General features: G+C 45.3%; 1 protein-coding gene across 4 annotated transcripts in view; it reads left to right on the forward strand.

The window, feature by feature from the left end:
• Positions 1 to 14057, forward strand: part of ANO9 (anoctamin 9) — a 386417-nt gene that overhangs the window by 322474 nt on the left and 49886 nt on the right. For all 4 annotated transcript variants that reach the window (XM_069223191.1, XM_069223192.1, XM_069223193.1 and 1 more), the window contains one exon: positions 6772 to 6919. In XM_069223191.1, coding sequence (XP_069079292.1) covers positions 6772 to 6919 — 148 coding nt within the window. The remainder of the gene's footprint in view (positions 1 to 6771; positions 6920 to 14057) is intronic.

Raw genomic sequence — 14057 nt, forward strand, 5'->3', positions numbered from 1 at the left:
TGAATGGAAATGTCACATTAAACAGGGCATGCTTTTTAATACCTTAAGCGCCTGCAAAGAAGCAGCGTCCCACTGTTTGGATACCAAGGTAATTTCCAAACTCGGTCCTTATGCAAAATTCCTACAGGCCATTTTTAAAAACTCTCCAGTTTCCGAAAAGTAGCTCCGTGCAGGTTCCAGAGGGTCACGTTTCATTACTCGTCGAGTCAGCTCTTAACACTTATCTTCTTAGCTTTTACCATCATCGTACTATTGTGATGATTTTATGAAGCTGGATCCTTAAGCATTATTTGTCATTTTACTGTTCTGTTTATTCTGTATCTGAGATTTGATTGATGTTATGGACTGTAAGGAAAGGGGTTGCTAACTTTCTGATGGCGGTAAGTGCAACTAATCATATGTTGGCAAAAGCACGAGGCACTTTGCAGTTTATAGCTTTTAATACTATTTTATTGTGCTAATTTTATGAAGGTCGTTTTTTAAGCATTACTTGCCATTTTGATCGTTCTGTTCATCCTATACCAGATAAAAGACTGATTTGACAATAAGTCTGCATTTATTCTTTAATGGAAATAAGCACAACTAGTCCTATGTTCACAAAATTCAATACACAAGGTACCCCAAATGTTATCGCCCTGTTGTCATGACACAGCCTCGTTCAAGAAATTCCATCAGTTTGGCGCAATCCCACTGGAGTTATTATGCGCAGGAATTTTGTAATAATCCAAATGTAATATTTTTGCTTGTTTGTTGCATGGATTTGTAATGATTTTGAGTAATCAAACAAATAGTTATTTATACATTCATTCAAAACGTATTAATTATTTGACACCAAAACAACAAAAATCCAATCAGTAGAATAGAAGACATGTAATTGTAAACATTTAAGTGAAAATAGTGCCTTGGAAACATAAAGTGCCAACTGTGTTGATCTCGTCGTGTCAGACTGGGACAATGTCACAAGTTCAGGCAGACTGAGTTGGAGCACTGTTAGGAACAGGGACCAAGTTAGGCCTGCTGAACAAGACTGCCTTAAATCCTGCTTGTGGGGCGTTGAGAGATTCTGTATCAAGGAGACATCACTCAGCAGTGGTTAGAGGAAGTGGAATGCAAGGTCCTGCATTGTTGTTGAGGATGTTGTCGATGAGGGGCTTGGTTTGCGAACTCCTAGATTGAAGATGCTTAGCGCACTGTCTGATTCAAAAGAAGTTGTGGGGCTTGCAATGGGGAGTCACGTGTCATCGTCGAGGATGACATTGACTAGGGGCTTGTGATGGAAAGGCCTGCGTTGAGCATGCGTCACACAGCAAGCAGTAGTTCAGAGGAGGCTGTGGCTGCAATGCAAAGTCATGAGATGCATCACGCTTCGTTAGTTCTGCCTACAGGACCACAGCTGAGCAAGCAGAGCACCTTCTGCTTCCCAAGGCTTCTGAATAGGAGGCCAGTCAACTGGCCCTTGGAGACACACTGATGGTCTACTCCTTCACTCAGACAGCAAGGCAACAGAGTTGCAGTCCTGAGTCGTCCACGGGTCTAGAGGTGCACTGACTAGTTTGAAGGTGGGACTTTTATGACTTATGGAGACATTATGGACACTTACTCAATGAGACCAGGGCACTTTTTGATGTACTGCACCATATGTCAGATGATGCCCAACACTTGGGGAGCTGACGATGGAGAGCCACCGATATCTGGCATTGTGCATGCATTACTGCTTGGGGTTGGTCAGAGACGTGCTAATGCCCTGCAGTTTGAGGTCTTACATGCACCCTCCTCTAGGGACATGGTAAAAGCACTTGACTGCTTGAATGCGGTACTGCCGCACCCACTGACCTGAAAGAAGTGGACGAATGTCCTTCAACAAGTGAAGGATGTATCTCATATACCTAGATTTCGATTTACCCAATTCAACTATCTCCACCAGGCATATTTATCCTCCCAGCGCAGCAAGAGCATGTTCCCCACAACAACACTGGAATGTCCAAGATGTGGATTACTGGAAGCAGCCTTCTATCATATGGTGTGGGAGTCCCCCACTCCCCCAGTGCATCCGCCATGAGATAACAGCCATAATCTCAGATTTGGCCAGTCTTCCACTATCCCCCACTCCTACATCCTGCCTTCTCGGACTGTTCTCTGAAGCCAAAAGAGATAAACACTTACATAGGTTTAGTGATTTAGCATTTGTATTGTTCAAGAGATAATAACCATGCAGTGGGAGGTGCCTACGATGCTAGACACCTCTAACTGGCTCCAAACTTTGTTGCAATGGGTGCGGGCAGAAGCAAGTGTGCTGTGTTCCTTATGGGCTAGAGGTCTAGCCCACATGGGCTGCGAACAATGGGATGTTTTTGTCAAAAATGACAACCGTCTGCCCTAAAGGAGCAAGCACACGCTTCCAGCCTGCTGTCCACAATACTTACTGACCATAGCTGGCAAGCAGGGTACATTAGACTTTCTACAATTGTAGTTCCACAAATCTGTCTATGCGAGAGACTCACACAGGAGGCATTGCTAAACAACTGCCTTTACATCACTGACGCCATGTGCATCCCCCCTGGCAAGAGGGAGTTGACCTCACTATCTCATCTTCTCACCATGTACATACTCAGGGTTCACCTATTCCTATCCTCACCCTAGCATGTGAATATACCATATTCATAAATTATCATGGTTTCTGCCTTATATGGATTAAATTATGTATACTGTACATGCAAATCTTTCTATGTATTTATCCTGTTTATTGTCTTCCCGCGATGTGGGTTTACCTCCGCCCTCCCCCTGCCTCAACACATCTTCGCCTAAGTTGTTATTGCTGTTTATGTAAACAATACAAACAGAATTAAAAAAACTGCAGAGGTCAAGTTACCAAAGGAAAGGCCTTGGGTTGGACATCTTTGTTCCTCCTAGATTGGTAACAAACAGTCTGTCTGGATCCCTATGTCAACTCCAAAACTATTTCTTTTGGGATGCCTTATGTATCATCACTTAGTCCCATCCTTGTTAACCTGTATGTCTCTTTTTTAGCTATGCTTACTAGACACTGTGGTGCCTCCCTAATTCACTAGGATGACGATATACATTTAAATCTTCAACTCGATAAAGATCAAGAGACTTCAAAATGAAAATTTAGGAACTGTGTCTTGTAACTAGCACAGTGGATGAAGGTGAACTCGTGAAACTGCATTCAGCTAATACTAAAGTTCTAATTCTTGGTTGGGCCAGTTCTCTCTGGTCGTCTGCCTGGTGGCCTTTCAAGCTAAGTGATTGTCCAACTCCAGGAACCTTGATACGTAGCCTAGGGTTCGTATTCGACTGAATTCTCACCATGGAATCCTAAGTCTCAAAAATGACGTCCACCTGCCTTTATTGTCTCAAAGCGTAAACATGAGTCTACACTTTAGTTTAACCTGCTTCCACTTCCTCGCTATTCAAGCTTCTGTCTGCTTGATTATGGTAAGGCAGTGTATCTTGGTCACCTAAGTCACATCGTCACCATCTATGGCTTCTTCAGAATGCTGTGGCACGATTGTTCCCATCTCGATTTCTCATCATTTTATGCAGCTGCTTTGGCCAAAGTCATGAGAAATATGGTGCATACGTAAGTGCAGTGCAATCAGAGTAAAATACGGTCCAGTCGATATTAGACCAATAGCAGGGTAGGTTAAGGGTAGATGAGATTTACCGGGTAATCGGAGGGGAGGGGAAACAGTTGAAAGGCACAGGCCCACCGTGGGAGTAAGTCGCACCGTCCTAATGCCAACTCAACTGCTTCCCCCCCTCGCGGTGGGGTACCGCTGGTCTAAGCCTTGCCTGCCCCTCCCCCAACTCATTGCTCACCTCCTCTTCTTTAGCCTGTGACCGTCACCCCAATATCAGGCCACAGGCTCACCTCGTAGCTGTGACCAGCGCCCGTGCAGTGACTCAACGAGCGGTGGGTAGCTGGCAGCAGCTTTACTGCTTTTCTTGCTCTGTTGCTCAGCGGCCGTGTGGTTACTCAGCGGGTGGCGGGTAGCAGTCAGCAGATTTTGCAGTCCGCTGAACTGCTCTGGAGGTCTGCTGACCTACTCCACTTAGCTCTTCTGTACCACTCTTATGGCCATTTGGCTGGCCACCGCCTCTATACCTCACAGCCTCACGGTGCATATGGTAAACAGCTTCCTGCTCCAGCCGCTCCGCACCGCCGCACCAACACTTCCTGCTTACCACTAGGAGACACAGGAGCAAAGTGGTTTGAGCATTTTCTGCAAGGATGCTTTTGATTGCCCAGTCAGTCACTGCATCCACCCTCTGCTTAGGTCATTCTTAGGTGGAATGATAATTCACAGAACAGCACACTTGTTCTTCAAAGAATTTGAAAGCTCACTCCTTCTAGATTAAAATGTGCATCTGTCACATCTAGAGCTCTCAATTCTGAGAACCGGTTCAAAGAAAGTTGGCAAAAAACACCATAGCCTTTATCCAAGAAATCTGTTTCAGTTACAATAGCAGATTCTCAGATCAGAAAAGGAGCATCCTCAAAACCTCTTCTATCTTCAAATGGTGACTCACTAAGCCTTTTAAGGTTCCATGGTTTTTAGCAGGTGTTCCTCCCTTTTTTTGTTTATCTAACCAGAAATATAAATCTGAATGAAGTACTTTCTCTAACGCACCTTTCTCCAACATTTCCTGCTCTTTTTCTTCTACCAGTATACTCTGATCCTTTGAAAATACTGTAACCTCTGAATAAAACTATTGTATAATCATGCATACAGTCTCTTAGAACCATCAGTCTAACATTGTCACCTTCCAGATTGAAAGAACCTGTCCCATTCTCCCCACATGGTGCCCTGCAGAGAAGGAGAAATGACCAATGGGTTCACATATGTCTTAACACATCTGTCTTTTTCCAATAAAAAGCTATGGCCTTCTAAATTGTACTGGATGGGAAAATAAGCCTGTTGCTGTTTGGAACTGTCAAAGGCCTGCACTGCTTCTCGAGTGGCTGATAAAAATCTCAACCGAAGAAACATCGCCAACTGCCAATCTTCCAAAAAAACGCTTGCCACAGAAACCCTTTTTCAAGCTAATTACAAATTCCTTGTTTTTCTGCTAAGAAATGACCACCTCAGGCATGCCAGCTCAAAGGGTGCCACCATGTGTCACACAACATCGGTTCCTTCCACATGATCACCCACTGCAGGAGTTAGAACCCCCCGCAGAGAGCTGTTGTGTAACTACATTGTGTAGAGACTGAGCACAGCCATTGTGGGTTTGCAACCTCCCCAGGCCATCAGCGACAACCTTTGAAGCCTTAGTTTGTTTTCTTTAGGGTAGTTGGAGCGGCTCACTGGCAGTGACCTGCACAAAGGCCCACCTCGTTCCACAGTCACACCCCTTAGAAGCACTTTCATGGCTGGGTAGGTAATGGGTTCAAGGCCCTGCCCCTGCTACTTCCCTCCTGGTATGCAGTGGGTTTGTTTTGGAGGTTGGCAGGTCTACCACCTACCTCTAATCATGGCTGTTTTACAAATGCCATTATGCATAGAAAACTCTGCAAAAGGTACACTGGCAAAGAAAATGTCTGCATGAATTTTCCATCTAGGCTTACCATGATTAAAGTCACACTTACCTCCCATCACAGCGAAAATCATCTTGCAATGTCCAAAAATATTTTGCGAAGGCACAATTGAACCAGAAAATTTCACAAACTTCGTGAAATGAGTAAATCAGGATCTTTGAAGACTTTCCTGGTTTGAAGAAAAAAACCTTGCACACTCCTGCCTTAGACTTCTCCTGCCTTAAAGGCTAGACAAAGACAACTGGATAGATAATTAAAATGGCTGAGACAAATACAAAACCTTTTGTAACCCAGCCCTTCCAGTGGCACAGCAGTGCTCTTCACACCACCTTCTGAACGAAAAACCTCTTCGCCGCGAGCAACACAGAAATCAAGTACAAAAGAATGCCTTGTTTCAAAACATAACTACAAAACCTCTGTTACAGCCATCAGAAATGTTTACTTACTGCTCGACCAGATCATCTAACTCCATTAACATTCAGAGCATTAACAATACAATAAAAGAAACAAAACTGACATACTATGATTACAAACAAGCCAAAGAATATTTTTAATGTAGAAAGAAACAATTGAGACAGTTGAGTGGTGATCGCTGTTTAAGTTTGGTTCACACTGTTTATGCATTCTGTATTCTTTGTTTATCATTGTTTGGAGTAGTCATATTAAATACATATACAACTGTGTCTCACGTCATATGTAATCTCTAAATAATTGAGTGGAATTGTCCTAATAAAGTGAGGTAACCTACTATGATGGGTCCCTCGCTGCAAAATGTGAAGAATGGTCCATGAGTTTCGTCTGTCTCGCAGACCCTGAACTGATAAGAGGTGTCCTGAATTTTGATTCCAAGAGTACTGCAGGGGCTGAACTGTCATACATTACACCGTGGTTCAAACGTATATGGTTGTTACCTACCCTGATTTCTGAGGGATGCACAGTTTACTCCTTTTTTACATGAAATGTTCCTGAAGGATGTTGGATTTACTACCCAGTTTTGGGAACGCCCTTTTCACTGTTCTCGAGTCCCAAGGGGAAGTAGGTGTCATTGCCATGGACCTGGAAATTTTTTTCACCACTTCGAATTGAGGGCTGTGGGTGTTACTGTCCTGATTCCTGGGACATTGAGTCTCTGGCATGATTCGTGGGGTGGGCATGATTATTGTTTGTACTCCTACTCTGCTTCCTCTCACCCACTTTAATTTACCTTACAGGTATATGGCTGCAGGTCCTGGAGGCAATCGGGGTTCTCGCTGTCATCTCCAATGGGCTGGTGATCGCTATCACCTCTGATTTCATCCCAAGAATCATTTACAAATACTTTTATGGGCCCTGTGCTTCCAGCAACGTCTCTGACATAGAGTAAGTGAATCAGTATAATCATCCCTCTCTACCATTCACCATTTATCCCCATCCTCTTGACCTGACTTCTAAGCTTACTCCGAGTACCGCCTTCGTACATTCAAGGACACCGTTATGACTCCTCTTCCCCACCCTGATCACTGTATGTCCTCTGCCTGACCTCCCAGTGTCCTCCGTAGACCTCCCTATATCCCAAACCTGACTGTTTTTTATACTTACAGGCTGCCCTCCTGATACCTCCAATAGAACTTCCATATGACTCAGGCCTGACCTTCCTTATTCGGACCTCCTGTAACCTCAGTCTGATCTCAATATCTGCTGTGCCTAACCTACCTGTGTATGTGTGATGCTTATACATTGAGCTTGATCACTTGTACTCCAGAATCTCCAACAGCAGGCTAGTAACACACTGCAGTGTTGGTAAGACTAGGAACGGGCCCTCAACAAATAAGGATCCAGGCTGCCTCAGCTGGCCTAGGTAACCAACGCACCACTATCTGCAGACAAAATGGATGCAACAGTCTCTCTCTAATGGGTGCTTCATCCTGCAAATTCCTCACCTGTGAATATATCCAGGGGCCAAACTACATCTGGAAACTTTTCATAGGTCTCCATCTAGGTGCCAGAAAAAAACACCAGAATGACATCACTTAAGCTATTTATCACCCACACTGGTGCATTGATGTCAGTTCCATTTTTTCTCCACCCCTGCATTGCAGATCTGGATCCATTCTCTCTGAGAGGTTTCGAAAAAAGATATTAACTCTTTAATATCTATTTTTCCACATGTCTTTGAACAAAAAGTGCATTGCTAAAGACGTCCCCTCCCTGAGAGTCAGGTTTTAAGCCCACTGGTACTGCGAAGGGCTTATGTCTGTTACTGACCTTCATGAGGGGTATCTTTAGTATTTGGTTCCAGACATGATGCCAGGTGTGTGCACTTTAAGGCCTGTGGCCATCCTTCAGATATGGGAGGTAGGAGAGATCATTGAGGAAACTTCAAGTAGATAGAATATCCACTAGAAAGATTGTTACAGAATGTAAGTAACTTTTTCTTTAATGCTGCAGAGAGAGAGAGAGAGAGAGAGAGCACCATTCAAAGAAGATCCAAAGTAGTAATGTCTGCTTTACTTATAGATGTCCCCTTTCCTTTTCCTGGACTATACCAAGTCCATACATCAACATAAAATTGACTTATAGGGTATACTATCCTCTGAGAAACGTAAAGGATAATAGGTAAGTGTACACTATTGTCATTCGCTTTCTGGTGCAGAACCAATGTCATTAGTTTCTTCAAACATTGCTTGACACCTATATCTCATGCCATCAGCCCCATGAATATACAAATATGCTCTGGCAGCTCAAAGGCACTATCTAATATCAAACTGTTTGGCCAACCAGCTAATCTTTCTGTCACTTTTAGGGTAGCTGCATGTTAGTGTGGTATGCCTGCGAAATGATCAAACTCTTGGTCATCTCTAAATGGGACATCATGAGTTTGTCAAATCTTGTTTGTCCCCACTAAATGACTTTGTTTGATGTCACCCGAATTCAGCAGGTTTCTCCGCATAGCAAGAGATTTATGAATAGATTATATCCATTACCTTTAGAACCATTATTCAGTTTCATCTGAAGACAGTACCTGCATACATTCATGACAGCAAAATGTTGTTGACCACAATGAACTGTCGCCCAAAAACAAGCTTAATTCTCTTCTCATTTACTGCCCAAACATTTGCCATAAACATAATTTTGCTTTCACCAAGCTACAATATAAAGCCCCATCCCATCCTGAGATCTTCCCAAAACTGAACCCTGTCACTAGATCATTCCCTCTGTAATTGTCCATTCTTCCAGTCTCCTGTCAATGAGGTCTGCTTTTATTGTGAGGCTTATCATCAAGCGCTGCTCACCTTGATATCCAGGATGGCCATTCAGTGGACACTGAGAGACTAATCTCAAGACACCCCCTTCTAATCTGATCACAAATCATAAAAATCTGTTCTGAAAGGGACAATTAATACATTGTGCCAAAAATAGCACCCCAAAATCCATGCTTGCACACTTTTCAAACTGGTGTCCTTGACCACAATCCCATTGTAGCAAAGCTGTTACTGAGGCTCTGCAACGAGGTTATTCCTTCTTCAGCAATGAAACAGATCTAAGAAAGTACATGCTTGCGACAACGGCTAAATACAAGTCTTTGCCAAAAGCAAAATCTGTTCTCTGTATGGGGCCTAATCTTACCTCAAAGCGGGGGCCACAGTTCCAGTTTATAAAAATGAGATGCCAGAAAGTTAATAAAAATATTCAAAAAATGGAACACCACAGTCTAGGTCCTTGGTCTAGATTATTTCTCTTGTGGACTGTGGCGTTCCCCTTTTTAAAATATTTTTACAGTTTATGTGAAGTGACTCTTGAACAGTGGAGTCATAAAGAGGTTGTGCGCTAAGATATTTATTTACAAACACTAGCACCTGTGCGACCCTTTGGGGCCCACACTGTTCCAAGTTGGTGATTAATGTTCAAACCAAAATGTTAATGGTTGAAAGATGGAGAATACATTGACACGGGGAAAGATTGTTTAAAAATACACTTGTACAGTTGCTTGGGATTAGTGTAGAGACGTTTAGGCACATCTCTCCCTGGCCCAAGAGCTACTAATGACACAAGACTGACAATAAATAGGATGCTTTCACACCCTTGACAGATTAAGTGCTATACAGCTTTACATTTCCACAGCTGACTCTGAAATTAGCACTATGGTGTAGGAATTATTAGCTTTCTGCCATCTCTGTTAAGACAAAGTACTAGCCATATTGAGATGGCTATGCTCTCCACCTTTTTGCACACTGGTTAGTAGCAGCATTTTTTCTTTTTAGGTCGAGTCTGCAGGCAGCATGCAAGCGCTGATGCTTGGTAACTGCACATATCTAAAACTCTAAAAGTGGTTTTAGCTCTCCCCAACACTTAACACTCGTTGGCATCATTATCACTCTTTTCTACCCTCTAATTCGGCCGTGCGAGCGAGGCATCACTCATCACTTCTTGAGTCATTTAGTTTCCCTGCGTAGAGCATGGACCAAGTACAGATTGATGTAACTTAATTAGTGTCCGCCCCTGCTTGTGCTGTGATTGAGGTACTATTTTATTTTTCAGTTTTTTATAGCACAGACTCGCCCCAAAGATTTTGGAGCATTTTACACGAACACTAATTACATTGCACAGGTCACATTCAGTTTTAGGTCGCAGCCTATCTGAGCGCTCAGCTGTCTGTTTTGCTCAAGACATCTTTGGGACATTCAGAAAGCAGACCTGGGAATGCATTCTGCTTGTTGCTTGCCATTGGCTGTGTGGTTTGTGTAGGAAGTTGGCTCTGTATGTGCTATTTCAAAGTAAGGAATAGCATGCACAGAGTCCAAGGGTTCCCCTTAGAGGTAAGATAGTGGCAAAAAGAGATAATACTAATGCTCTATTTTGTGGTAGTGTGGTCGAGCAGTAGGCTTATCAAAGGAGTAGTGTTAAGCATTTGTTGTACATACACACAGGCAATAAATGAGGAACACACACTCAGAGACAAATCCAGCCAATAGGTTTTGTTATAGAAAAATATCTTTTCTTAGTTTATTTTAAGAACCACAGGTTCAAATTCTACATGTAATATCTCATTTGAAAGGTATTGCAGGTAAGTACTTTAGGAACTTTGAATAATTACAGTAGCATTTATACTTTTCACATAAAACACAAATAGCTGTTTTAAAAGTGGACACAGTGCAATTTTCACAGTTCCTGGGGGAGGTAAAGTATTGTTAGTTTTCACAGGTAAGTAAGTCACTTACAGGTTTCAGTTTTGGGTCCAAGGTAGCCCACCGTTGGGGGTTCAGAGCAACCCCAAAGTTACCACACCAGCAGCTCAGGGCCGGTCAGGTGCAGAGGTCAAAGAGGTGCCCAAAACACATAGGCTTCAATGGAGAGAAGGGGTGCCCCAGTTCCAGTCTGCCAGCAGGTAAGTACCCGCGTCTTCGGAGGGCAGACCAGGGGGGTTTTGTAGGGCACTGGGGGGGACACAAGTCCACACAGAAAGTACACCCTCAGCAGCGCGGGGGCGGCCGGGTGCAGTGTGTAAACTGGCGTCGGGTTTCCAATGGGAGTCAATGGGAGACCAAGGGGTCTCTTCAGCGGTGCAGGCAGGCAAGGGGGGGGGCTCCTCGGGGTAGCCACCACCTGGGCAAGGGAGAGGGCCTCCTGGGGGTCACTCCTGCACAGAAGTTCTGTTCCTTCCGGTGCTGGGGGCTGCGGGTGCAGGGTCTTTTCCAGCCGTCGGGACTTTAGGTTCAGGCAGTCGCGGTCAGGGGGAGCCTCGGGATTCCCTCTGCAGGCGTCGCTGTGGGGGCTCAGGGGGGGCAACTTTGGTTACTCACGGTCTCGGAGTCACGGAGGGTCCTCCCTGAGGTGTTGGTTCTCCACCAGTCGAGTCGGGGTCGCGGGGGGCAGTGTTGCAAGTCTCACGCTTCTTGCAGGGATTTGCAGGGGTCTTTAAATCTGCTCCTCTGTAACAAAGTTGCAGTTCTTTTGGAGCAGTGCCGCTGTCCTCGGGAGTTTCTTGTCTTTCTTGAAGCAGGGCAGTCCTCAGAGGATTCAGAGGTTGCTGGTCCCTTGGATACTGTCGCTGGAGCAGGTTTCTTTGGAAGGCAGGAGACAGGCCGGTAAGTCTGGGGCCAAAGCAGTTGGTGTCTTCTGTTCTTCCTCTGCAGGGGTTTTTCAGCTCAGTAGTCCTCTTCTTCTTGTAGTTTCAGGAATCTAAATTCTTAGGTTCAGGGGAGACCTTAAATACTAAATTTAAGGGCGTGTTTAGGTCTGGGGGGTTAGTAGCCAATGGCTACTAGCCCTGAGGGTGGGTACACCCTCTTTGTGCCTCCTCCCAAGGGGAGGGGGTCACATCCCTAATCCTATTGGGGGAATCCTCCATCTGCAAGATGGAGGATTTCTAAAAGTTAGAGTCACTTCAGCTCAGGACACCTTAGGGGCTGTCCTGACTGGCCAGTGACTCCTCCTTGTGATTCTCATTATTTCCCCCGGCCTTGCCGCCAAAAGTGGGGCCATTGCCGGAGGGGGCGGGCAACTCCACTAGCTGGAGTGCCCTGTGGTGCTGGAACAAAGGGGGTGAGCCTTTGAGGCTCACCGCCAGGTGTTACAGCTCCTGCCTGGGGGAGGTGTTAGCAGCTCCACCCAGTGCAGGCTTTGTTACTGGCCTCAGAGTAACAAAGGCACTCTCCCCATGGTGCCAGCAACATGTCTCGGTTGTGGCAGGCTGCTGGAACCAGTCAGCCTACACAGATAGTCGGTTAAGGTTTCAGGGGGCACCTCTAAGGTGCCCTCTGGGGTGTATTTTACAATAAAATGTACACTGGCATCAGTGTGCATTTATTGTGCTGAGAAGTTTGATACCAAACTTCCCAGTTTTCAGTGTAGCCATTATGGTGCTGTGGAGTTCGTGTAAAACAGACTCCCAGACCATATACTCTTATGGCTACCCTGCACTTACAATGTCTAAGGTTTGGCTTAGACACTGTAGGGGCACAGTGCTCATGCACTGGTGCCCTCACCTATGGTATAGTGCACCCTGCCTTAGGGCTGTAAGGCCTGCTAGAGGGGTGACTTATCTATACCTGCATAGGCAGTGAGAGGCTGGCATGGCACCCTGAGGGGAGTGCCATGTCGACTTACTCATTTTGTTCTCACCAGCACACACAAGCTGGCAAGCAGTGTGTCTGTGCTGAGTGAGGGGTCTCCAGGGTGGCATAAGTCATGCTGCAGCCCTTAGAGACCTTCCTTGGCATCAGGGCCCTTGGTACCAGGGGTACCATTTACAAGGGACTTATCTGGATGCCAGGGTGCCAATTGTGGATACAAAAGTACAGGTTAGGGAAAGAACACTGGTGCTGGGGCCTGGTTAGCAGGCCTCAGCACACTTTCAATTCAAAACATAGCATCAGCAAAGGCAAAAGTTCAGGGGGTAACCATGCCAAGGAGGCATTTCCTTACACAACCCCCCCCCCCCAGACAAAAGAGGATGAGACTAACCTTTCCCAAGAGAGTCTTCATTTTCTAAGTGGAAGAACCTGGAAAGGCCATCTGCATTGGCATGGGCAGTCCCAGGTCTGTGTTCCACTATAAAGTCCATTCCCTGTAGGGAGATGGACCACCTCAACAGTTTTGGATTTTCACCTTTCATTTGCATCAGCCATCTGAGAGGTCTGTGGTCAGTTTGAACTAGGAAGTGAGTACCAAAGAGGTATGGTCTCAGCTTCTTCAGGGACCAAACCACAGTAAAGGCCTCCCTCTCAATGGCACTCCAACGCTGCTCCCTGGGGAGTAACCTCCTGCTAATGAAAGCAACAGGCTGGTCAAGGCCATCATCATTTGTTTGGGACAAAACTGCCCCTATCCCATGTTCAGAGGCATCTGTTTGCACAATGAATTGCTTGGAGTAATCTGGAGCTTTTAGAACTGGTGCTGTGCACATAGCTTGCTTCAGGGTGTCAAAGGCCTGTTGGCATTCTACAGTCCAGTTTACCTTCTTGGGCATTTTCTTGGAGGTGAGTTCTGTGAGGGCTGTCACAATGGATCCATATCCCTTCACAAACCTCCTATAGTACCCAGTCAAGCCAAGGAATGCCCTGACTTGAGTCTGGGTTTTTGGAGCTGCCCAGTCCAGAATGGTCTGGATCTTAGGCTGGAGTGGCTGCACTTGGCCTCCACCTACAAGGTGTCCCAAGTAAACCACAGTTCCCTGCCCTATCTGGAATTTGGATGCCTTGATAGAGAGGCCTGCTGATTGCAGAGCCTTCAAAACCTTCTTCAGGTAGACCAGGTGATCCTGCCAGGTGGAGCTAAAGACAGCAATATCATCAAGATAAGCTGCACTAAAGGACTCCAAGCCAGCAAGGACTTGATTCACCAACCTTTGGAAGGTGACAGGGGCATTCTTTAAACCAAAGGGCATAACAGTAAACTGATAATGCCCATCAGGTGTGGAGAATGCTATTTTCTCTTTTGCTCCAGGTGCCATTTTGATTTGCCAGTACCCTGCTGTTAAGTCAAAGGTACTTAAGAATTTGGCAGCACCTAATTTGTC

The sequence above is a fragment of the Pleurodeles waltl genome, chromosome 3_1 (genome assembly GCF_031143425.1).
Source record: "Pleurodeles waltl isolate 20211129_DDA chromosome 3_1, aPleWal1.hap1.20221129, whole genome shotgun sequence".
In the NCBI taxonomy this organism is placed as follows: domain Eukaryota; kingdom Metazoa; phylum Chordata; class Amphibia; order Caudata; family Salamandridae; genus Pleurodeles; species Pleurodeles waltl.